At 42.3% G+C, this 27,235-nt stretch overlaps 1 protein-coding gene across 1 annotated transcript; it reads right to left on the bottom strand.

Annotated features, from left to right (window-relative positions):
• Window positions 1-420: 420 nt before the first annotated feature.
• Window positions 421-4,928, bottom strand: spry4 (sprouty homolog 4 (Drosophila)). Its single transcript, XM_008332908.3, has 2 exons — window positions 3,947-4,928; window positions 421-1,666 (listed from the first exon to the last, which is right to left on the bottom strand). The coding sequence occupies exon 2, from the start codon at window positions 1,613-1,615 to the stop codon at window positions 434-436; it is 1,182 nt and encodes a 393-aa protein (XP_008331130.1). The 5' UTR covers window positions 1,616-1,666; window positions 3,947-4,928; the 3' UTR covers window positions 421-433.
• Between the last annotated feature and the right edge of the window lie 22,307 nt (window positions 4,929-27,235).

Here is a 27,235-nt window from a genome sequence, read left to right as displayed (position 1 = left end):
TCTCAAACACAGGTCGAAAAGCCATTTTTAAGTACCTTTGTTTTACATAAGTCATCTTCCAGCAGATTAATGTGGTAGTTTAAGGGGTCGGCGTTGGATTGTCCTATCCTTACAGAGTGAGACAATGTGGTCTTGTCCATATTTTGCAAGGTCATTGCCAGCCTGTTTGGTCCAGTATCATGCCCCCTGCTGCTGCTGCGGCTGCTGCGGCTGCTGCGGCTGCTGCTGCTGCTGCTTCTTCTCTTGTGTCCCCACTTTGGACTCTGCACCTGTATTTTTACACACAGGGACACTTATGCCACCCTGCAAGTTCCTGCAGCGGCAGCCGGGCCTGCTAACGTTATCATAACACTTCTGTCCGAGTTTGGCCATGCCCGTGGCTGGGAGATAGCAGACCAGACATGGCAGAACGAGCAGCTTGTTTGGTCCAGTATCATGCCCCCTGCTGCTGCTGCGGCTGCTGCGGCTGCTGCTGCTGCTGCTGCTTCTTCTCTTGTGTCCCCACTTTGGACTCTGCACCTGTATTTTTACACACAGGGACACTTATGCCACCCTGCAAGTTCCTGCAGCGGCAGCCGGGCCTGCTAACGTTATCATAACACTTCTGTCCGAGTTTGGCCATGCCCGTGGCTGGGAGATAGCAGACCAGACATGGCAGAACGAGAGAAAGAGCGGCCATGAAGGACCAGCGTGCGCAGCAGTTAGCCTGGGAGCATGAGCAGGGCTTGTCGGCACAGGAGCCCTCATCATCCTCATCCTCAGTACAGTGGTAGAAGATGCCTTTGACCAGGCACATGCAGGTGGCTGCATCCACCAGGTTCTGGGCAGAGCACAGGCACTCCTGGTTACACACCCAGCAGGAGGGCAGGGTTCTGGGAAGCGTACACTCTGTGCAGCGGCACTTTCCGCAGTGCTCACAGAGAAGGAGGTGCTTCTTCTCGGCCGGGGAGGAAGGGATCACCGCCACCCTTTGCTGGCCACCGGTGGGGCACACGCCTCCTGCTGACATCTTTGCAGCCTTTAGGTCCATCGATTTGAAGGAGGAGCAGGAGGAAGCGGAGGAGGAGGAGGTGAGGACTTTAGTTTCAGAGGAAGTCAAGCTGGCTGGACTTCGGGCACTGATTGTGTTCAGGGGCCCCTGGTGGGGGTGCAGGTTTAGATGATGGTCCACAGTTGGAGTGGGTGCAGCATGGTCCAGCAGTCTCTGGTCAGAGGACGTACTGCTGCTGCTGCTGATGGAGCTGGGCCTCCCACTGAACGAAATCCAAGGGTGGGTGGTGGTGTCCTGTTGTGGGTGAGGATCACACCTGCCCTGCTGGTGGTGCTGGTGTTGGTGATTGTGATGATGGTTGTTGTTCGCCCCCAGGAAACCCTCTTGGTTCTGGCCCAGCCATGTAATTCTGCGGTTTGCAGCCTTCTGGCTCGGGGGCTGCTGCGAGACGACAGTGGGGCTGTCGATGTAGTCGTTGGCCACGTGTGAGGACTTAATCTGGTCGATGGGGTAGATGGTAAGGGGGTGCTGCAGACGCCCATAAGGTACTCGGCTGTCCAACAAGGGCTGGGATATGAGGGAGGAGGACACTCCGGGGATGTGGTGGGGAACCCTGGACTCCATGTGTAGGCTGGTGCCTCGCACGTCGACACTTTAAAGCAGCATTTAGGTGTACTGTAAAAAGCAAGAAACACAAAAGCAATGACTCAGATCTTTAACCCTGTCAAGTCTTATCTTATAAATATGTCAATGTATTTCCATGTAATAATGAGCATTAAAAGGTAAAGAGGAGACAAAGAAGACGAGAAGGAAAAAGGATAAGCAATCTTAATGCAGTCCATATGTCCACATCCCCTTTCCATTTTTCTTTAATCTGATCCAGTGTACTGGTAGAGGGTGAATCCTATATTTAGTTTTGATTTGATTTGAAGCATATGCGTGTGCATACTTTGGAGTATCTTTCCGTTCACCCACCGTCTACTTTGACGATGCTGCTACGTTTACGTCGCCTCAGCTTGATGAGTAATCACAGCGTTAGCTCATAACTGAACAAATTGCTAAGCCACATGACCCAAGGCGGATGACGATAAAACATACAGTGACTTTGTGAACGGACCTGCGAGGTCAAAACAACACGTAGTCAACATATAAAACGGACATTTCATTTTTAAACCAGAATGTTCCTGCGGAGGATTTTCTGTTTCCACATGATCTTGATATTTAGACTGAATACCAACAGGGTTTCAGACCTCCTCCTTTCTAACTTTGACATTAGAAGAATAGAAGTTGGAGCCTTGTTGCTTTTCCTCACAAAGTACCAGAGAGCAGGTCTTGCATGCAAAATACTTAAAGATGCAAACAAGACAGGAGAGAAAAAGAAAGGGAACAGGGTAGGCTGGAGAGAGACGCATTCAAATCCAAAGCTAAGGACAAAAATGTACGAGTCTTTGCATTTAAATAACCATCAGAAATATAGTTTATATTATATTATCATCTTCTATAGGCATGTAAAAAAGCACTATCTGTTAATTATCCTTTAACAGAAAAACGCAGTAGATAAAAAGGCCAAGCGTGGGATTTGTGAATGAACCCCGTTTAATGAATTGCTGTTTTTTGTGAATGAAGGCGCATGGCTACAAGCATGAATCGGTGCGTCCCAGTCACGAAGACGCTGAATGAAGTCGGCTTCACCCGTTTCCGCGGTGACTTTTTTTAATTTATTCTTTTTTTTGCAACATTGAAAAATTTACGGATTTTATTTTTATTTTAGAATTTTAATTTAAATGTTTGAATACAACACATTTGTGATCCACATCTGAACGCTCTGGCTGGTACAACCCCCCGCTTTGTTCTCATGCAGTGTGTTAATTGCGGTCTTTTGGGGACGGAAAACACTTTATTTGTTTGGTTTTTTTAAAAACATATAGACGTGTTGCTCTGTGCTGATTGTCTGTGACCATTAAAGGGTGGTGGTGGCCTCCACTGCTGTCCTTTGTTTAGGTATATATTCTACCAAATAATTTATAACCTTTCTTCTCACATCCCCAACAAACCCCTGGTTGTGAAACCTGTTGCGACATCACTGGCACCGCCGGGCTCTTGTGTTGGTCAAATCCCGACCATTATGAGCTCAAAGTCGGAACTGCGTGTGTGCGTGCGTGAGCGCGCGCGACCCTCCCTTCAATATGTGAATGAACTGAGTCATAAAAACCCGGAGGCGGACGCTCGATTATATAATGTGTTTAACACCCTTTATCATAACTGGAGATTAACCAAACAGTACATCGTGTGCCGTCAACGCAACTGCCAGGCTTCGAGGTCGACCGCGAGTGCGTAATTTGGTGCGCAGCGCCGGATGTTATCCACGAACGATAAAAAAATATATAAACAACACCCCCCCCTCTCCCCCCCCAAAAAAAGGCATATTTAAGGTAAAAGCTGTAATATATTTGGAATAACACAGTTGGAATACTAAAACGGTCCATATTACAGAAACACCTGACACATCCGACACGGTGTGCAGACTGGGGAGACGAGACGTGCAACCGAATCTCCCGAGATTAACAACATGTAATGGACACAGAAGATGACAGATCGGATGTCTGCTGAGCGGCTTTTTTGTTGTTGCTTTTTTATAATCGACGCGGACTCTAAAGGACGACACAAACAGAAAAATCGAAATCCAGAACCGTCAGCAGACAAGTTGCGCGTTCAACGCCGTTTTCCTCCTTGCTGCGCCTTCAGACCTGCTTTAGTCGGAAATCGGTGGTTAAATATTGACCGTGTGCAAACACGGTCTGGGAAACGCAGCTTGTTGCAAAATAGAATTTGCAGGCGCGTTAGTCGCTCCCTAGGATCGGGAACAGTGGATCTGCGTGTGCAGCCAAGGGATCCTGAGGTATAGACATAATAAGATAAACATAACATAGACATAAACAAGAGGCGATCACTTACTGTGGTTTCAGGATAAAATTCTCATTCTCTTCGTTGCGCACCACGTTTGAGCGCAGGTTATAGTCCAGTCAGCGCGCAGGAGTGAGTAGCTCCAGCAGTGTAGAGGGGAAAAAAATTAGTCCGAATAAACGTTGCGGGGGGAAATAATTTACACAGGAAGGTGTAGGCGACAGGAGAGCAAACCTCCAGCACTGAGCTCCACTCGCTGGTGCGTAAAATGCGACTGCAGTTGTGGACGCAGAGCTTTGGGTATGATGTTGCAACCACCGAGGGGGAGGGAAGTGAGGTTTTTATGAATGGGAGGGTAAAGGGAAGGAAAGGGACGGCACTGCGCAGATGCCTGCGCTTCTTTTTTTCCTCTCTTTTTTGTGAATGGGAGGGCCGAAATGCGGAGGTTACATTTTTATGAATGGGGAGGACTCAGAATAACATTGCGCAGGCGCGATACCAAGATTTTTATGAATGGGGAAGAAATGGCGAATGAGGCATATGCGTGCGTTAGAGACAGAGAGAGGGAGAGAAGGGATGGCTTTCATTGTCACAAGGGCAATGTCAGGCCTGATTTACATAAAGAGTCTCCTCTCTCTCTCTGCTTTAGCTTTTTCATTTATTTATTCATGCACTGCGCTCTTCCTCCTACATGCTAAAAGTAAACCCCAGAGCAGAAGTGAGTGGGCCGATCCTGGTGTGCTGAACATGGCTTTAGTTCTGCAATCTCCATTATTGTTGTCTTTTTGAGGTCGAAGCGAAGTCCATTTAAAAAGGTATAAACCATGCAAAACACAAAATGATGAAAGAAATATGGATTCGTGTCGATTCAACAGTGTAATGAATCAATCCAGGTGTTCATTTCTGACGTCACACGTCTTGAGCCCCCACTCCCCCCCATCAGAATAAATAATGCCCTTCTAACAAGGACGTGTCCTTCCTTCCTCTGCAACAATGTGAGGTATGTCTTCAGGCTTCCATGGCAGTGTTAAAAAAAACACACACACAGAGGAGACGCCGCCTCCTCTGAAACGCAAACCAGCATGAGGGCAGGCAGGATTCACAAAAGGACAGGATGTTGTTGATTTGTACCGAAACCACACGGAGGAAATGAGTGTGAATTTCCTTTGTTTTCTGACATCCCAGTGTGTGTGTGTGCGCGCGCTCGTGCGTGCGTGCGCGCACGCGTGTATGTGAGACCTCCATTACCTCCCCCCTCTCCCGCCTCAGCTTGGGGCTTTTAACCAGTCAAAGGTTAACAGTTGCCCCACTATCACCACTGCAGCCAGTACGGCTTCATATTAGGATTCGATTTAACAGGGAAAATAAAAATATTTATTTATCCAGGTACATTCCAAATATAGCCTATAGTCTTCATTGTTGTTGTTTTTTTATATTGTACATTTGGTTGTACCAAAAAGTGTCAGTCAGTTATTGTCAGTCAGTTATTGCTGTATGGTCTTTAAAAAAACAGAGATTCATATGAACGAGGCACAGATCACTGCTACGGTGGTTTGGATTTTGTTCTCATATATTTCACCAATAATTACCAGTTGTACTGTACATTATTGTATGAACACTGTAGTAGACAAATAACCATCGTGGGAAGTCAAAGAATTGTGGTTTACTGCGTGTATGTGTGTTTTCAGAGCAGTGTTTCTCAAACGGTTACTCGTGACCCATAAGTAGGTCACATAGTTATTGTAAGTAGGCCACAGATATGTGTGTGCAGATACAGTTATTCTTAATTAATTAGACATGTCTAAACTATCTTTTGTAGAATTCCCTTGTTTGATAGGGCACATTATTTCAAATCTATTTAAAGAAAAATAGTTGACATAAAAAATGGGTAAAGCCATTGAGACAAATGACTGCATGGATAAATAATAATATATATAAATAAAATATAATAATATTTAATAATAATATTAGTGTCATTACTGCAATTGTATGCATATAATTACTGTACAGTACAGTAAAAATATATACTGTACAGTATTACAGTATGTAGTGAAACACCTGCTGTGATGATTTATTTGATTTACTTACTATTTAAGGCAGCTGTGTTATCGCAGACATTATTTTTAGACTCATAAATGTAATTAATATATAAATATATGTTTGCCTCAACTCTTCTCCTCACACAGCTCTCTCTCTCTCTCTCTCTCTAGATCTCTCTATCTCTCTTCCGTTATCATTCATTCTGTCTTCTTCTCCTCGGGTATTTCTGTCCACAGCTGTGTCTGCCTCACTAGTGTGACCTACATGAAGTGCTCGGAGTGAAGCGCTAGAACCGTAGATTTCTGGATGATGTGATCATCCAGGCATACATGCACGGAAGGGAAAGCCTGAATTTCTCTCCAGAGTCTTCTTTCCCCGGCCTTCCTTCCTGCCACATCTGCTGGCTACTGCTGTGAGTTTGGGATAATAATGGACGGCCCCATCTGTTTCCAGAGTGGTTTGACATATTTGAGTTTTTTTTTTTTTTTTAATTCCCTTTGGTATTTTTCCTAGCCGAACCTTCATGTTATTCGCTCGACTCCTACGTTGCGTTTTCACCCAAACAAGCTCACGAGCGTGTCGTTCAGGTCTAAATTACAACGTCAGACAACTTAATCTACTTGACTAATCTACAACTGTTTGTCCCTCCATCCTGACTGTTCCCAAGACACAATGAGTCGAAACAGGTTGTAATTGTTGAGTGTGTGTATTAGTGTGTCTTTGTGTTTGCCACCGTTTAAATGCAAATCACACTGATACCTCTACAGAGTGCTCTCAGCTCACATCAAAAGCTTCCTGTTACAGGTAAAGCATCATTACCACCCCCACTCCTGGCACTTTACAATACACATCGCCAACAATTTGCACTAGGGTGGGCCATTATGCTGTAGTCACAGAAGGACAGTTTGAAGATTCTGCATGGTTTTCTTTGATGGTCCTTCAATGTGCATGAAATATTTCAAGTCATCTACATCAGTGAACGGGAGTTTGTCTTTGCAGAAACACACATCATTTTTTACAGATAAAAGTAGTTCTGAATTGATTTGGGTTTGAATTGAGTTACTCAAGCCAGTGGGAGAGCGACTTGGCCAGATGTGATGCCATGACTCTCTCTCTCTCTCTCTCTGTAAATGCATTTGTCTCGCCCTTGCTCGCCTGCCGTGGAACAAATTTCCAACAAATGTACAACTAACCAAATTTTGTGGACAGAATGATATGGAGTAAACCTTGGGTTTTTTGATACCCATTGGTTCACTGTGCATTTGCTGAGGTGGTAATGCTGTGTCCTGGCTATGTAGTTTAGAAGATGATTCATATAAATAATGTGATAACTGTTCAGAATAACTTTATTTGAAAACCCAGAGAAACTCCTTTTTCTTTACAGTTTCTGCTTGTTACTTAGTAACCTCCCCTCACTTGCTTCCTTTAAATATTTGTGTTGTCAAGGAAGATTTAGAAGTCGGATTTTACCTTCTGGCTGTGAGCACAAAAGCCTAGTTTGGCTGTGAGGATGTTCCTCCCAGTTAGGAATCAAAAAGATCCAGAAAAGAACAAATAATGTTGAGGCTAAGTGAATGAATGACTTTATTCCAGTGGCTAGGCTAAATTATTCATCCTCTGAGAGCATGGAGATTTGCATTAGAGAAAAATGATTTACTGCCTTCAGCTACGTACACAGTACTTTGTTTCTATTTGGAAAGTTTTTCCAAATACACCTGTGTTCCACATTAGCTTAGTGTCTTCTCTTAAAACCACAGAACGTGGACTGGTTTTATGATGTATCATGAAAAAGTTGAACACTTTGATAAAATGACCACAGCTTCGCTTTATTATTCGTTGCTTTAGTTACAATTGTGTGATGACCATTTGCTTTTGAAAACATATATTTCAGTGAAGATCTATACATCCATTTAACGAACATATAAACATCGTTCAAAGTACGATGTTCTTGTACTATTTGTTAACCAATAACATATGTAGATAATGCAAAACAGACAAAAGACTGAAGTTGTTAGCCATCTTACTTGCTGCTAGCTAATGCACTAACACAAGACCCGTTTTACCAACAGCCTCTCGTTTGTACTCGGCTAAGCGCAGTAGACCAATGAAACAGTTAATCTGTTGAAAGCTCTGTTTAAAAATATAAAAATATTTGTGCGCGAGCTGAAGCCTTGAAAACACTGGAACACCTTAGACCGGGGAGCTAAGAGCTGCATTGTAGAAACCTATAGTTTGCCTGCAGCAGAAAAGGCGGAGCCTGACCGTGAGGCCAGGTAGCTTCAGCTCCTCAAATATTGACTTCCTTCCTCGCTGCCTGCCTGCTCAGGAGGTGTGTTTGTGTGCTTTGGATTCAGGAAAGGTGTGTGGTAAGANATGTACATGTGGTTGTGTGAGTCTGTGTGTCCACATCCATCAAAATAAAGAGCTTGATGACTTTGGCCTGTCCTCATTGCACCATAATAGGATACATTAGACCCAATTCACTTAGAGCCAGCGGAGGGCTTGAAAAACTTTCTGCAGTATTAACAAAACAGGGGCCAAATATGCTGCTGCTGCTGCTGCTACCGCTGCTGCTGCAGCAACAAGGGACAGGACTTAAGGTGCTTGACGGATTCTTGTAACTAAACTCAACCCATTGTCATTGTTTATGTACAGTTACCCAGTTACTTCCGTGGTAAAGTACAGGAGAGAAGTGAATGTACCAGTATGAAGTATAAAAATTACATGGCAATTAAAGCTTTGGTTTACATTTCCTCAAGAAGTGGTTAAGAGGACTTAAAGGATCAAGATTCAGAGTGCACGTCCAACACAAAAGAATCCATTACACTGGATTAGATTACGCTAGATTAGATAATATTACATTACATTTAAATGTCATCAGACACGTGATAGGTGCAAGGCAACGGAATGCAAGGTTTAATTCATGCCAAAGTGCGTTATGAATAATCAGCAGCAGAGGTTATAAAATGATATATGCATGAGGTAAAGTTGTGAAGATGTTCAAAACACTGTATTAAGCAGCTTAAAGGTAACCAAAGCTATTTCTTTCATACTACTCCTTTAATCCAAAAAATGGTTTCTACATTTTGAAGCTCCATGATAATATACAGTCCTCCAAACAACCGAAGAGCCCCATCAATGAGGTTTTATCTCAGAGGTGGTCCAGTCATACTGATAAGAAAAAAAACTCCCCTTAACTCAAGTGAAGGAGAGCTGCTACGTTCATTCATGTTTCTACATCGTCCCACTTCCTTTCACTGTGACTCTCAGGGAAAGACCACGACCCCTCATTCAGAAACCCACGACCTCAAGGTCTAGAAAACCATATTTTCACTGGTTGACCGGGGCTTAGTGTCCATCTGACACGCATTTGCCCTGCAGGAATAGCCCCTAGTGAGACCCTGAGTCCACTTCAGCTGCAGGGGTTCACCTCTGTCACTGACCCTGACCTCTGAACTTCCTGAGTTTGTGGAAAAGCGATAAAAGTATTTCCTTGTGGGGAGCAACAAACCATGTCCATATGAAGTATTTTTGCCTTTTGAACTTTTACTCTTTATATTTATATCATTAACTTGAATGTGACCGTCGTTGGTTGGACGTCATGCTTTGACACCTATGGAAAACACAGCTAAAGATAAGATGATAATAACAACTTAGGTGCTGAGGTTTAAACAGTCGATGCATGATGAGGTGTTTGGCTCTGGAGGAAACACCAATGAAGAGTATGACGGTGCAACATTAGTAGCTCTGTCGAGCCATACGACACTGGCTGTTGTCTCAGTGTTTCCTCTGGACTCGGTCAACTTCCCTTTTAAGGCTGCTGCCTATATATATCCTGCTGATCCTCGATCTGGTCTTGGATCTTCGTGTGGCTTTGTTGTTTTTACATTTGACTTCTGGTGCCTAAGAACATAAATGAAAGAGTAGCACACACACATTTACACACGCTTGTAACCTGGCTTTCCATCACTGTTTCCATAGTCAACTGGCCCGCTGATATTATGTCTAATTTCAGGCATGTAATTAGTGCGTAGCCTGGTCTGGTTCTGTCTGTGTGTCCGTTTGCGGGCGACTAGCTGATGAGTGTGTGACTCGTACGGCTCTGTTTACGTGCGTGTAAGTGGCGTGTGTGCCGAGTATGATGTTAACCAGCACCACACAGGATGGGACTGGATTTCTAAGGACAAATGTAAGGCACTGAAAATGACTTTAGGTACCCTCTGTGAACCCCCCATACATACACACACACACACACACACACACACGTGACCACACACACACATGGCCAAATTAAAACTCTGGAAAGTTCCAAACTGAGCAACCAGACATTGGGAATGTTTTTGCTTTCAAATTTAGATGAAGAGCCAATCATCCATCTCCAAATGCAACATTAGCTTGTGGGATTAATTTGACGTTTATAAAACAATTTTGACTGATTATTTATAACATTTAAGCGGTGCTCAGCTGCCATGATGCTTCTATTTCTCTCCAGCGGATGCAGATGGGTGATTTGAAAGCCCTAGTTTAATATAGTTCAGAATAAATCCATGTCTGTAACTCTTCTCTTCAGCACAATGAATACTTGGACTGTCATTGAACTTGCAAAGCAGAAACGTTTGAGGCAGCCAACTACAGCGTTCAGTGGTCTGTGCTGATGATATGGCTGGCTGGCAAGTAATGAAGGAGCTACGTCGCCCTGTGGTGCTGTACACCTTCAAAAAAAAAACCCCAACATTTTCTAAGTTTTGTAGCTGATACTGTCTGTCGAACATGTGTGTGTGTGTGTGTTCATCTCCGGGGTGACCGGAGATATGTGCTGGAACGACACTTGGAATTCACAGAATGTGAGAGGCGGCGAGGGCCTTTGTAGCCACTCCCCTGATGGCAGGTCACACTTCACTGATTGGTTAATACCCTGGAGGTTGGAGGTCAATTGTGATCCTGTCACTCCTCTAAAGAAGGGTCAAAGGTCGGCTTCCAGTGGAGTTCTCTTTTCCTGTCTCGTTCGGGCAGGGTTCCTTGAGCTTTACAGAGAGCCATGCGATCAAAGTGTGCACGTGACACGTACTATAGAACAGGGTCCGTAACTCATGAGGTACTGCATTAATTCAACATTACACTGAATGGCTGCAAACACTGCACTGTTGCACTGATGATTTAATTTTTTGTGAACAGTTTGTTTGCATGCCAAAATCTGACTGTGTCCTAAAGGGAAAATACAACAGTTCCCGCCTTCAATGATGTTTAATGGTTTGCAGTTATACGGTGTGTGTGTGTGTTAACTGTGAAGAACAAGAATAAGAATATGAATGTGTATAGTGGTAAAATCAGTTATTACGGTTGAAGAAGTTATATATTCAATATATCCACAAAAAATCATCATGATCATTATTTTCTTTGCTACATAAACCCTGTGCAGGTACTGGTATTGTTAGCATCAGCATCAGTAGTATCCAACCTTTCGCCCAGACACTGTGATGCTATGAGAAGGAGAAGAGGAGATAAATAAGAAGACCAGACTGGGGGGCGGGAGGAGGGGAGGGTGTAAGAGGGTTAAATGAGAGGGGTTAGGACATCAAAGGAAACAAGGAAGTGATGTGAGAGGAAGGCAGAGAGGAGATGAGAGGATTATAAAATGATCACGGGGTGGAGAGGAAGGAGGACACGAGCTGTCATGGTAGGAAGCCCGGCTTGGGGCAGGAGGAGAGGGGAAAAACTTCCTGTGCGATGTGATATTGCCGTCTGCTTTGTTTAAAGATGGCGATATTTACATCAGACTCACAATATGCAAACAATGCAAAACGTTGTCACCAGGCAAGACTGTATACGCCATCTAGGCTGACTACCTTTGACTGAATTTGTGTCAGCTCTTGTTGCAGTCAATGAAAAAGGGGCATTTTTAAGGATGTCCTGAAAGAGACGCAGTGGGTTAGTAAAAAACCTCAGCCCACAGCTGCATCTGCTTGACCTTCACTCTACGGAGGATTGCGACCGCTTTTAGAATTCACTTTCTCGGAATCCTGTTGAACGTGACATTGTGTAATGTAAGGCATTTGGGTTTATTCATTGCTCTGGCTGGGGGAATCTGCATGGATATCTAGATAGGATTGATGCTGGAGTTTCAGAGCAGCTTAGAACATTATCGACTGGCCTGCCTGCAGTCCAGATCTGTTTATACAATACAGATAAGTGTATCTTAAGGAGGAGAGTCGCATAATAAGTCTGGAACAGCTCACATTTTCTATACAACAATTATGAAGAATTATGCAAGAAAACCAATGGACGAATAGCATGATAGTTCTTACATATAATGTTGGGGTTTTTTGTCATTTCATTGCTTCTACGTAAAGCCTCTGTATTGTTTTTGGCAATGGGTTTTGTTACTGGACAGGGTAAACTTTGGGATGGTCGTATAGAATCAGTCACTTTTATGTTTCCAGCCGCGGTCAGCTGGTGTGCGTTTGTGTGCATTGTGTCCAGATGTAAGTACAGTGATTGTTCTTCACACAGGCCTCTGATTAATATCACAAGATCCCCCCTGAGCTGAGAGGATGTGGCTCAGGAGGGATGCATTGCTCACTGGCTCTTTTGTTGTGATGGATGAGTAGGTGGTCAGTTTCCAAATGCAGGCCGAGTCAATACAGGATGTGAATCAGGATCCAATTCAACATGAAAAGAAAACAAACGGCCGCCTTTCACTATTGGTTCTATTTTTACATGATAAGATTCTCTCTAATGTGAATCATTTCAGCTTTAGGGGCTGAGTCAGTGCTAATCATTACACTCTGGCCGTCTGCTTTGGTGGACTGTATAGATAGTATTAAGGCGTCAGAGAACCTGTGACACTTCAGTACAAGTCCAGCCTTAAGTTATTAGCACCTTGCCTGACGGGTCCTATTATGGCAGTCTGATAATTAGTGTCACACCAGCCAGAACCTGAAAGCCTCCAAAACTGTCAATAAGGACGGTGTTAACCAGAATTTTATGCCTTTACACAGGGGTGTCAACCTCATTTTGGTTCACGGGCTGCATACAACCTAATAAGATGTCGAGCGGGCCGGACCTGTACAGTCATAATCTAATTAACTATGAATAAAAGTCAATGTTTTTCCCTTTTGTTTTCATGCACAGAAGTACAAATATATGAGATATTTATTATTATTTACTCATATTTAATGAAATATGATTTTACAAAAAAATATCCTGAACATGAAGTGTTTTTGTATTTTCTAAATTCAATCAAGCGGGCCGATTGAACACTCAAGTGGGCCAGTTTTTGCCCGCGGGCCGTATGTTTGGCACCCCTGCCTTAAAGTATCTACAGACAAAAATGCTATTTTCTAAGAACTAGCTGTGCATAACCCTGGTGTTGTTCCTCCATGGAGTTTATTCTTATTTGAAGTACATCTAATCATTTTTGCCTAGTAACTTATCCATCTAAAATCTAGGTTTTGGGTCTTATTCAATAGAACATAAATTAGTAAATAAAGTCACTCTTTATTGGAAAGTAGATAATAAAACAAGGAAAAAAAACCTATTTATCTAAGTCAGTAATTGAATCAGATCTGTATAGGTTGTTTTGAGTTACCTAGCATGTACCAGTTTATCTTTCTGTGATTCTCATACACATTAGTACCTTTCTGTCATGTTTGTTTCCCTGCTAAAAGAAGTTGTTTAAAGATCAAATATAGAGACCTGCAAATTTTATTTGTCAGAGAAGAAGAATTTGTACAATTGACTTTCAAATGCTAAATAACTGGTTCCCAGTGTTTCCTGCTTAACCAGCCCACTCCTTAATTACCACACCCCAGTTTCCTTAATTGAGCTCCACAAACTGCATATCAAGCAGATTAACCCTGGATTAGTCAGGTAACGCGAGTAGTTTGTGTGTGTGTGTGTGTGTGTGAGCGTGTGTGTGTGTGTTAATCTAGTGGGGGAAGTGAAGACTTTGATCAGACTAATGAGCTGCCAGTCCTTCCTTCAGGGCCTGCTGTTTGGCTGGGGGGGTGTGGACACCTGAAACAACACAGGGGTTGTGTTTAGCTGCATTGCCTCCAGTGACACACACACACACACACACACACACACAGTCAATGCAGCACACCCGCATCCTGCCACCATTATTATCTGCCTGCCACCTCCTACCACCCACTGCTCCTGCTCTATCCATGCGTCAGTCACACCCTCACTTCACCTCCAATCTCCTCCGCAGCTCCCGCCCAGCTAACAGTAGCCTAACCTTTCACAGTGGTCACGCCACCTACCTTCCGTCCTGCCCCCACCCCTGTCCTGTACTTTTACTCACCCTCCTCCCTCCAGCACTTGCCTCATTTACTGCCTGTCCTCTAATGAGGCTTATAGCACAGCGCAACAATGCCTCTCAAGGGTAAATTGTGCACACGTCCAAGTGTACAAACATACAGTAACAGTGGCACACACCTTTGAACCGTCTCCTTCCTTCCTGTCGCCTCCGCTATTCAAATGTCACCTCCTCCTTGTTTCCTGACATTTAGGTCTTTGTATATAAACCTTTGATCCTGTTTTTTTTTTTTTTTTTGTAAAAAGCCATGACCTTATAACTGTTTTCATAGGAATACATTTTAGAGTTATGAAACGCAATGCAGAAAGAGCAGTAACAGATGATTAGAAACATAAAAATCTAAAGGCTGTTGTTTTGAATATTGATCTGATCTGAGATTTATAAAATTATATTAACACATAATAATAATTATAATAATAATAATAGTAATAATAATAAATACTTTTAATTTTCATTTCCTCATTATTATTATTATTATTATATAATGGGAAGAAAATCTAAAATAAATATAGATATAACACTGCATTTTCAAATTTTTTGTGACTGGAGGAGTCCACTCAAAAGGCCCAAAAATGTATTGTAAATTGTTATACTAGTACAAATTCTAGTACAAACTGAATCTTCCATTAAGACAGAAGGACAAAACAACCATCACTATAATATCCAAACCCCCACAACCTACAAAACATGGCAACCCTAGAACCCACCTCTGGGTCATGACCCACCAAATTGTCTCCATGACAGCCTCCCTCAGTGGTCTACCCTTACCAGTTTGGACCAACAGCCTCAAACCTGTCCCGGCTTTTACTGTTACTCTCTGAGGTGGTTTACAGCCCCTCACTCACACGCCGCCATACATCACACTTCCTCACCCTCACTGACCCTTCAGCCCTGATGCATGTCACTCAAGGTGATGACAGTCAGAGATGGCGCTGCTGACACGAGGGCACTCAAGCGGTAAACATTTGTCCTTGCCCTCCTGCCTTTCCGCCTGTGTAATTCTCTTCCTGTGTGCCCTTTGCTGCCTGTAGTAGTGTGACCCATTGACCCATGACATGATTGGTCTTTGACAGCCATCGACATTCCTCACAGTGGAAGCTAACCTATTAGGAAATATAAAAAATACATCTTGCAAAGAAATGATTTAACACAAAGGTGTTCGTGTGTTTATATTGAAGCCATTACAAGTTGGGGTTCCTGTTTGAAGGCTAAACTGTATCTGACTTATAACTTAAAATTGTATGGAAAGATGACAAACAGAACACCCCGCCCCCCCACTCCATCTCTGCAGGTGGTGCTATAGAGGCAGCTGTTGCCTATGAATGTCTGTGCACTGGCACCATGGTGAGATTGATGGTGAGCCAGGTTTGTCCTGGTGACCTTTTCTGTTTGGATTGGATGCTGTGGTTTTACTTCCACTGTCAGTGCTGACTGCAGGCTAACTAGTGGCTCCGTGAGTGGTCATGTGACTTAATATAGCACAGAACCCTGCTTTTATGAAGAGCTTTACCCCAATGAGCCTGTTTGATTAAATACTGTGTGTTTAAATACTTCATTATCCAACTGAGGCAACAACTATTACTACTAGTATTTTCACAGTTTTGAGTGACCTTTAAGGCTTTTAATGAAAGCCAATACTGTTGAACAACACCTGTCTTCTTCTTCTTTGAATTTTAACAGCCACTCAGGGTTTTAGCACTCATCTGGGTCTATATGGCACGTTAAAATATAACCAAAATGTGAAAGGCTAAAAAAAAAACCCAAAAAAAAACCACCCAGACAGGAGGTGAGGACGTGTTCCTGCCAATGACCACAGGACCACATCCCTCTTGTGACACACGGTAAATGACTGAGTTAGTTAGTTTCATATAGTGCTATGGTTTATCTGCGTTTTATTCCATATTTGCATACTTTTCCCGAAACAACCGCGCACCCTTTCCCATCAGTTCTGGTAACTCCTGTCGCTGTCAAAACTCAAATTACAGGTCTACGTTCATGGCAGAGAAACTAAATATTAAGTTTGGAAAAGTCTTGACTTCTGAAAAACTTTAATATATTTAATAAAATAACATAAAAAAACAACTGACACAGCCAGAATATTATTTACTCTTTCTGTCTCAAAGTGCTTAAATAACTGAGAGGTTTGTCTTTTATTAGACCACATCTGTTAAAAATGCTTATAGGCATGATTTTGAAGCTTTCCTACCACATACGTCTCAGTGTTATATTTAACTCTCTGGTGTGGCGGCACTTTCAGCTGTCTGTCTTAGACACAGGAAACCAGAAAATACGTTTTTTGCGGTGAGAAAAACAAACACAGGAACCAAATCGCTGATTTGCTGACGTTGTACGTTGTCATTACTTCTAAGGAAGAAAGAAACTCCCAAAAAGATGGTTGTTTCAGGTGGATATGTTTGGGGTGGAGTAACATTTGAGTGACAGTTTTGAGTCTGCTGATTGATTTTGAAAACATAATGTTCATTTTAAACTCCTTTTCAACATCAGAGCAGCAGCAGCTGAGTTATTGCTCAACACGGACTGTTGCGGTGTTTGCGCAAGTGTGTACCTATGTGTACCAGTGTCTCACCATGCAGGATGTTTTTACAGCGCTCACTTTTGACGGGGTGATTTATGTCCTCTCATCGGCCAGACATACGTACGTGCACGTACACACACGCAAGAACCCGCAGACCAAAGAGCGGAAGAAGACACTCAGTGAGAAAACAGGTCGATGATCAAACTGATTTAACAGAGGCCTTATGATGTTTGTGTAAAGATCCTGTCCTAAAAATCTGTTTCACATACTCGGCCCTGACAGCACTTCCGCTGAACTCTGAAAGTGAGGGTGATGGATATTTCAGGAGTGAGCAGCGTCCTGCCGTCCTTTAAGAGGCTGGTTTCCTGGTACGGGGTTAGACTGGTGCTGGAGAAATATTTCACTTTGATGGCAGAGTAATACATCATAAACACGCACTTTCATATGTCAGGGATAATAAACTTTAAAATGAAGCTGCAACGCCTTAATTGACTTTTACAGCTCCTGTGGTCACCGCTGAATGTTTCAATGTAACATTCAATGTATTTAAGAATTTTTTAAAATTCTGTTTAATCGCAAGGTAGCTGTTGATTCATCATGATCAATTTATATGACTAAATCAGTAATAAAAACTATAACCATACATTCTTTTCATAGAGTCGGTGGATTTAAGTCGATACTCTGAATCTCGACATTGGCTTTTAGAACATGTTTTGCTGGTCTGACTTGAGCAAATAACAACATGTTCATAGATGTGTATAGATGGACAATGACACTATTTATTATTATTATTAATATCATTCCAATCAAACATTAAAATGCATCAAAATATTTAAATCTGACTAATCTCCACAACCAAATAGATGTGACTAACATGTACATTTTGACAGCCCTAGTATTAATACAAATGTTGTTTCTGTAGTTTAAAGTAAATACAATAATGTGACGTACCACATGAGAGCCCTTTCAGCATTAGTGGTTCCCACAGATAAGGCCTTTGGCCGTAGTTCACTGTAGATTTGCTACTGTCAGTCAAACTATTGTAGTTGCTGTTCTACCACTAAATATCGTGGATCTGTGTTTAAGTGCATCTTTCTCCATACTGGTGTGATAGTGTTCCCCGTCTGGGCTTCCTCTTTTGTGCCCTCGTTGTTCCGCAGCTCAGGTGAAAGGGATCCTTGGAAAAGTCAGGTTCCCAAAAGCCTCTCATTGCTCAGTACTCACAATGGAACAAAGATTGTCTCAGTGTTGGCCTGCACATGGGAAACCCAACCCAAACTGTAACGGCCACTGTTTGTCAACTGGGAACTAACAAGAGACTGGGGGGAGAGAATACATCCTCTGTAGCGGCGTGGGAGATGAGATTTATACAGTGCTGTGTTTGAAAAGTCTGCTAAGCTACTCTGCGTCAGGATCTCACTAATACCTGCTGAGTACAGTCAGGTATATGGGTGACGTTGCTAATAGTTTAGTGATCACGACAAACTTTTTCTACAAGTGCATCCATCAGGCCTTAGAAGACCTGCTACAAGTTAGCACCCCATTCAGAGTGAATGCTGGATTCTGGATGCAGATAGAATTCATATTGCCCCTATATTTACTGTAATTTCCCGTCAATATGTGGCACTTTTTTCATCCTTTGGCTGTGTTTGCAATTTGTACCCAGGTGCAACTTTTTTTTTAAATATATAATTTCAAATGTTTGTTATTTTCACACTGACAGCCACTAGAGGGCACTCTTGCTGACTGGTGCAACTTATACTCCGCAGCAACTTATATATGTTTTTTTCTTCTTCATTATGCATTTTTTGGCAGGGGCGACTTATACTCCGATTGACTAATAGTCCAGAAATTACGGTAACTGCTCAGAAATGTGCAGTTATGATCCATATTCTATCAGCCCAACCAGTTGTATATTCAGTGTCTTATTGTCTTCATATGTAGCTTTTTTAAGGATATCAACAATGTCCCAAGTTTGGAGGTATTTTACCATCGCAGACCCCATGACGTGCTTACAGTTGGTCTCCACACACTGGGGTTTAGCAAGAACCTTAACTTTAGTTTTCACTTTAGAACCTGAATTTACTACAAAAACCAATAAAAGCGGCCGGTCATCTGTCATTTATGACTCGCGTGCGTCTGTCCATGTGAGTGGGTGTGGTCACGGCCATCTGAAGTGCCTCAGGTTCAGATTAGTTCATTGAAAGTCCCATCAAAAAAGACCAGGCCTACATGAAAGAACATTTTATGACACCGATCTTCAAAAGGGGAAAGTTTCAGGAGTTCAAAGAGCACACGGTGAGAGACGAGCACGGATGGAAAGTTCAGCCACGGATGGATGAGGGTGGACTCAGAAAGGGAGAAGCAGAACTTTCCAAAGCAATTTGATATCTTTCATCAAAGAGACATACTTACCTGTCTCACTTTGCATTTCCTACTTCAAGATAAATTTTAACATAAGGTTGTCATTGTGTCCACGCACAATGCACATCAATCCCCAGCCACAGGGTTTGATCGATCCCACCAGTTTTCATGTGTGTTTGTGGAGCACACACTTTCCAACCACATGCAGGGGATTTCTTCAGAAGACAGGAAATGTCATTTTGTGATTTACTCTCCGGGACTGATGGATAGTTAAAACAGGAACAATGGTCAATGCCTCAGAACTGCTCTTTTGTAAAAGTATCTGCAATAGTGCAGAGATTTACAGCCCCAGTTGAAGGGTCCGGCATCACCGCAGACACTGACTGTGTATTCAGGAAACGGGTGTAAATTAAAACCGTCAAGACTCACCTTATGTCCAAAAAAAACCTCTGGTTCGACAAATTGGCTTTGACACAACTGCCTTCTTACTACACTAAAATATATGATGGTTCTTAAGAAGCACAACAGTAAAAGACAAACATGGTTTTTAACAATACAGTCAACAGTACATATGTTATTCCTATGCATTTTGAGGATGAATAACAATGAAATATTTTTTTAGAACATTTCTAAATCTGTCCTTAATTTTTTAACTAACACTGTTATAGAGGGTATTTTTTTTAGAGATCTTTTAGAGATAAATGAGATCTCCTTATTTATTTTAGATACAGGGAACCAGACAAAAAGTAATCTTTGAATGATACAAATACATCCTTAAACATTGGACAGTCAAAATCAACACTTATTGAGTCTTGTGCTTTCCTTGATGTGGGGTTGAATGTTGTCATTCAGACCTCTTGGCCAAACAGTCTATCTTATCCGAAGTTTGTAGAAGCTAAATAAGGCTCACGATCTTAAATGTTTCTTTGTACCTGGGTGTGTTGTGCTTGTGCTGTTGGTGTTTAGGTGGTTGTTGTATGAAGGAGGCTGGTGCGGGCAGTGGACACCTTTCACCTTCCTTACTAATTCCCTCAATACAATGGCCTTCTTCTCTGCTCGGTCTGACTACGAGCCCTGCCGGACTCTGCTTTGGCCTCCAGGTCCAAAAACCTGCTGTTTACAATTTCCCTATTCCTGCTTTAAATGTTGCTTCAATCCACCCCAGAGAAAAGGGGTGGGGTGAGGAGAGAGAGCAAGAGGGAGAGAGAGACACAGACAGACAGTGGGATAGAGACCACAAAGGTGCTGTTTTGTCCGGTGGGAACAAGGGGGCTATTACATGAGAGATGGAAGGAGGAAGGAAGAGAGAACCAGTGACCGAGGGTGGTTGGGTGGGTGGGTGGGTGGAAGAGGAAGAGAAGGGCCCACTGGGGATTAGCTGGCCAGCTGCTCCCTCAGGGAGAAGACATGAGGGACACTTTCATTCTGACAGGAAGAGTGACTCCAGAGAGCCGCGAAGAAGAGACAGGAAGAGTAATCAAAGAAGGACAAACATGGTAAAAACAGAAGGTTAACGGCAGGTTGAAAGAAACAAAACAAGGGCAGAAGAAGGGCAGTAAAAGAAAATGATGCAGTTTAATTTTTCTTTTTGTAATCATTAAATCAATCTATCAGAAATCCCTCAAACACACACACACACACATATATATATATATATATATATTCAGTCGAGGCAGTGGTGAAATGGAGATATGACAGGTGGGGTGAGACAAATAGGAAGAGATTTTTAAGGTTTCAGTAACGATGGCACAACTGTGCTTTATTTTGTTTTTTTGAACTTTGTGTTATTTGCTGTTATTTATTGTGATTAATTAGTGGGGGATGAGCAGAACCACAGACTTAAGGCTTTCATCTCCCTGTTGTTGGACGGTGAGACAAAGCAGGCAAATTCGTCATTGGATCTTGATCAGTTCTATGTAGTGCTGCGTGCAAATGCTTCCCACCCCTCGCTGAAGGCTTGACCTTTAACATGACAGAGAAAAGCTTCCCTGTAGACTGTTGGTATTTTGTGAGTGCTCTCACAGTTTACTGCCCTTAAAGGTTGAATGTCTTTAAACAATGAGTCAGGAATGATGTCTGTATTCACACAACTTCCATGGGGCGTCACCCGTTCAGTCATCCAACAGGAAATATTAAAAAGGACCTATCAAAAACTGATCCAGATTTCAATACCATTAGAAAAAGAACCTCACAGGCTAGAGGAAAAGGAGACGTAAAGAGATTTTTTCCCCCTTTCCTTCCTTCTCCTCTGCCTTTCTGTCTTTCTTTCTCCATATGGCAGCCATTTGTCTGGAGGAGGTCTGTCAGACATAAATAATAGGTTATGAAAAAACAGAAGGAGGGAGGAGGGGGGACTCTTGCTTTCTTCCTGAGGGACAGGATCTCCAGAGGCCTGGTGTCCTTCATGGCAAAACAGAGGGGAAGCAAAACAGAGGGAGAGAGAGAATGAGAGACATTGAGGAAATGCACACAGGCTGCGGGAAAAAGCCTGAGTGACATCCAGATTTTTTTTTAAATTGTACGTCAAAAAGCTTTGACATCTGTGACACCCAACAATCAATACTTCAAAATTTAGATGATGATCAAGTGACCGGTTGGACACCGCGTAGTAGATGACAATCAAGGAAGGCAGAAAAACTGAAGTAAAGACCAGGAGGAGGGAGGTTTTTTAAAAAAAAAAAAAATGTAAAGACCAGGAGGAGGGAGGTTTTTTTAAAAAAAAAAAAAGAGACTCGGCGCAAGCAAAAGAACATTAGGACCTTCTCAAGTTAGTGCGCGCTGATTTACATCTGAAAACAATTAGTTCCAAACCACGAAGACAACACCAAGCCTAGTTTTTAAAAACATCCTCTTTTCTCCCCCCCACCTTCCCCAAAAACACAGACAAACCCCTCCTGTCCACTCCTGCTTCCAACTCTGCAGTTTTCTGCCCAGTCTAGACTCCTGTGTGCGCAAGCAAGCAGAGCACTGTGTATGAGTGAGTGTGTGTGTTTGTGTGTGTGCTTAAAGGCATTGTGATTAACATTCGCCCCAATTCGCTGAGGGACACACATTCTAAGCCCTTCCTTCCTGCTCCGAGTGGAATTCTCATTAGCTGATAACTACTTTTCAAGAGACTGCTGCATTCCTCTGCTGGATACCAGGGGTCTTACAGGACTTGCTCGCTCACTCACTCTCTCACTCACTCACTCACTCACTCACTCACTCACTCACTGATCCAAACAAGTGTTGGCTCAGTGACAGACACAGACACTTGTCCCGCTTGTAAATCTGACGTTGATCGTTTTCCAACTTGTTTTCATTTTTAAAAAAAGTCACAGTTCTGTGGACGTTCCATGTGCTGTATCACAGCCTCCATAAACACAACTCCAAAGTTTCCACATATACAGACAGGTAGAGAAACAATAATAAAGTCTGATACCTTCCTGCCATATTCCTTGCCTTCCTGAGCCGGAGGAAGAGCATGCTTCCCTTATTAGATTCTCAGCAGAAATTTATGGTATCTGTTACGAGTGAAACTGAATGCTTTTCAGTGTCTCTCGCTCACTTCCTGGGACGAGGAAGCTGCCAAGATAATCAAGTATGACATGGCTGAATGTGTCTGAACTGAACGTGAGTGAGGACAGAAGCAGAGGGGAACCTGCTGATTTATTTTCTCATCGTTGATCACACTTCCTTTACTTTCTTTTCATTTTGATCTTAGGGGAGTCTTGTTAAGAAATCAACCTAATTCAGAAGAATCTGAAATTTAATGATGCCTTAGAGACCAGATATCCAAACACTAGATTCAATAGGGCGAAATATCCAAGACCTACCTGCTCGTCCAGTGATGCTTAGGCTGCATTTAAATGCCTCAACTGCACGGCAACAAAGGTATTTAGTGCATTACTAATACGGTTTTATTTAATCAATTATTCCGAGTCAATCGGTTCTGAGAGCATTCTTCAAACTTTTCATGTGAGATTCTGTATATTTTCAAAACCTAAACTATAGTTGTGGTTGTCTTTACTGGAATAAATAAGAAAAAACAACAAAATAAGTAAACAATGAATAAATAATAACATGTCATTTGTAGAATTTGCAACTGTAAAAGTTAAATCTAGCCAATATCTTAAAAAAATAAATAAAAATGACACAGCAAAATAACCATTGAAATAAAATAGGTTTAAGAATTAGTCCCAATGCTAAAGATTTAGCATTGCGCAAAGGTTTTATTCAAGGGCCCACATGTTCTTTGTTGAAGGCACAGATAATTTGTGTAAATAACCGACATAGAAATCAAACATGACAAACAAAGGGTTGTAAGAAACCACCTCTATTCAGAGTAGCAGCAGCAGAGTTAGTGTGGTCTTCAGTCAGTTGTGTTTTGCCGGGGTGTAAATGTGCAAAAGGTGATCTGTAACAAATTAGTCAACAAATGACCATCTGCCTCATATCCTTCTTGCTATGCAAATGTAAACTGGCTGCCTCTCTGACACACCATCTGCCTTTTTGCTTCAGTAACCTCTGCGGGGGCCGTTTTGTTTTACAACATTAAATTCTCCAACAAACCCTTGAATTTCTTTTGTGCTCAGGGTGCACGGCACGTTCCATGTTTCATGTCATCACTCGGGAGCATTAATTTATAATGAGGAATGCAGAACGGCCTATTGCACAGACTAAAGCCTGGAAAGTATCTGCATGGGACAGATTTATGGAGACGCAGGGCAACACTTTTTTTTTCAGTAAGAAAAACTAAAATATTACACAAAATACGCATGGCTGTCGTTAACACCTAAGTAGAAATGAATTAACATCATGTTTATATGATAATACAAAACATACTGTATAAACTCTTATTTTACCTTTTGCCCAATAAGTGGGCCACAACACTCACACTGTATTATATTTATATAGGTGGATTTTATGCACTTCACAGAGGTTCATAATAGTTTTTTCTGATCCAGCAACTACTCACTGACATTTAGAAAAAATCTAAAATTTTCAAAAGAAGTCATGTGTTTGAAACTAGGTAAAGAGGTTAGCTTAGCTGAGGCAAGAATGTTGGTGTTAAGTTGTCAAATAGGCAGAAAGTGTTTTTAATTCATTTTTGTTGAAGGTGTATGGCTTTAGCTCTGTGGTATAGCTTTAGCTCTGTTGTATAGCTTTAGCTCTGTGGCATAGCTTTAGCTCTGTTGTATAGCTTTAGCTCTGTGGCATAGCTTTAGCTCTGTATAGCTTTTCTGTTGTATAGCTTTAGCTCTGTGGCATAGCTTTAGCTCTGTTGTATAGCTTTAGCTCTGTGGCATAGCTTTAGCTCTGTTGTATAGCTTTAGCTCTGTGGCATAGCTTTAGCTCTGTGGTATAGCTTCAGCTCTGTTGTATAGCTTTAGTTCTGTGGTATAGCTTTAGCTCTGTGGCATAGCTTTTAGCTCTGTGGTATAGCTTTAGTTCTGTGGTATAGCTTTAGCTCCATTATTTAACTTTGTACAACAGGTAAAGCCGCTGTTTTTCTCCCCTGTTTTTTCAGTCCAATCTGTCAGTCCAACGGATGTTTTTCCGTCACATTTAATGGAATATCAAGAGTGTAACCTTATACTTTGTTTTAGCTTAAAACTGTGCTATTGCACTTCACACATGGACCGGGTGTTCACAGCATCCAGTGGAGAGAATGGAGAGAGCCATTCAGGCAGACCAAAGGTAAACAGTGTTTTACTTGTTGTTTAACTGTGTTTGTCTCACTGTGGTTCAGTGTCCATTTTTGCAACCTTACTCAGTTAGTAAAAAAGATGATTACCAAGGAATGTTAAATCCTTTAATATCTAACTTTGTGTGTCTTTGTACGTCACACTTTACCTCTGTGATTCCCATGGTCTACCTGTGGGACCGATGGAGGCCAGTAGTTGTGTAGCAGGCCTGCGATGCCACCCACTTAGCGCTTTCATTCAGTCATTTGTCTGGCTCCTTCCCCTCTCCAGGAACACTTCCCCTCAGCTTGTAAAATGATCACCGGATGGCTACTTGATTTCCCTTTCTTTCTCTGTCTGCTCCCCTTTCCTCTCATCTCATCTCCTCCTATTTTCACTTTCTCTAGCTCAGCCTGCCCCCTCCATCCTAACGTATAACCTTAATTCTCTGCGTCCTCCCTCCGCTATGCTCCACCTCCATCATTTAGCCTTCCGTCCTTTACTCTTTTCCTCCCTAAAATGGATGCTGTGTCCCCAGGGAGTGGTCAGCAGAGAGCAGAGGAAGGAGGAAGGCACTTACTGTGGAGCCTCTGGTGCCTTGTCACCAACGCTTCCTGCAGAAGTGTGGAGGTATTCAGTGATGCATAACAGACAGGCTGGGATTATTCCATGCTCTCACAGTTAAAACTGATTAACAGTTTGTGGCATGTTTTTTTTTTGTTACTTATCATATTTAATTAAATATAGTAGGTCCAAAAAATTAAAAATAGATCTTATAAATCCCAGTCATCATGGCTAGTTTGGATATATCAACATTCATGTGTCGACTAAATGACATCATTTGTATCAACTACATATTAAAGCAACGATAAGTGGACGAACGGTGACATTATTGAACATACTGTGGACGCCCATATGTTGAGATGTGTTAAAAATTTTCAGGCACATTTGCTCCATAATAGGGAGCTGTGGAAAATTGGATGGAAAATCACATATGGCTCAGGAGCAACTCAAATAATAATAATAATAATAATAATAATAATAAAAAGAAATTATTCCTTTTGTTGGATTAACTTGCTTTTATATACATACCCATAAGACAACAAAACTAGTTTTTACTATTAACCAAAAACAGTGCAGTAATAAAATGACAAAAACTAAAATGGATTAATGAAGAGGGAAAGGAAGCGATAGATTTTTGCCCAAACACTTTAGAATCTCTTTTCCCTAGTTTTTGCACAAAATCTTAGTGATTTTACTCTGCGTTTACTGTTAGTAAAACTACAAACGCTTTCAGTGCTGATTCTCATAATGTCAAAGCAGCAGTTCCTGCACCAATTATGTGCCTGGCCCCACTGTTGTTGCGTGATCAGACTGGCTCAGGGGGCCCCAGTCACACTGGCTGACTCCACTTCTTTTTAGTGGGGTCTTCCGCTGTCACAGTCACAGCCATGGTCCTGAATTCCCACACACACTTACCCAGTGCTTGTGCTCTCTCTCTCACTCTCTCTCTCTCTCTCTCTCTCACACACACACACACACACATACACACACACACACACGCGCGCGCTCGCTCACAGAAATCAGCCATGGTAAAGGGTGAAACACATGGGGATAGCCCGGACCGGAGGCACGCTTCTAGACTTGTGGATGAGGCAGAAAAGCCATTATGGATTGTTATGGTTGGCTGATCGCCCCCTTTTCAGCCGTTGAGCTGAGCACAAAGGCAGCAGACAGGAGCAAAAATAATGGATCTCTTTTCCATACAGCCGCAGCCAGAGCGTATTTGACTTATGTGATCACAAATGTAATGTCGTTAAGAGCGGGCGAAGTGTTTGTTAGTATTTATTTATTAGTACCAAAATGTATGGATGGTGGATGGTGGTTTAAATGTGAAACTGAATGGAGGAATTGTATGAATGTGAAACTGCCAAAGGCATGAACATCGGATGTTACCACGGTAACAAAGCTATATTTAGTATTACACACATACTCCCTCTCTCCCTCTCTCTCTGTCTCTCTCTCAAGCACACACACTCATACACTAATTTCCACAAACTCACACAGACACACATCCTGTTTTGTTGAATGAATTGTAGTGCTGCCCTGTTTGTTCACTCCCAAATGCACGGCTGAATATAGTGAGCGATCATTGACCATAAAGAACGCACCACGGACGTCTGGGTCGTGCACAAGCCCTCCGAACTGTCACTGAAGGTCGTTTCACAAACAGCCGACGCTGCTATGTCTTGTGTAATCCTCGATTGCTTACAGCACTAAAGCGGTGATTCGCGAACCTCTGGTTATGTCACAGAGCTTCAGTGACATTGAGGAGATTTACAGCCATTCATTCATTCATCTAAAAATAGACGTGCAGCTATATATAGACCTCATTGTCATGCCTGGCATGTCTC

Source organism: Cynoglossus semilaevis, chromosome 19 (assembly GCF_000523025.1).
Source record: "Cynoglossus semilaevis isolate Cse_v1.0 chromosome 19, Cse_v1.0, whole genome shotgun sequence".
Lineage (NCBI taxonomy): Eukaryota > Metazoa > Chordata > Actinopteri > Pleuronectiformes > Cynoglossidae > Cynoglossus > Cynoglossus semilaevis.
The sequence above is the reverse complement of the archived record's forward strand: the minus strand, read 5'-3'. Positions and strand labels throughout refer to the sequence as shown.

Excerpts from the sequence above, each read along its gene's own strand:
- spry4 (XM_008332908.3), bottom strand. The coding sequence starts at position 1,615 with ATGGAGTCCAGGGTTCCCCACCACATCCCCGGAGTGTCCTCCTCCCTC.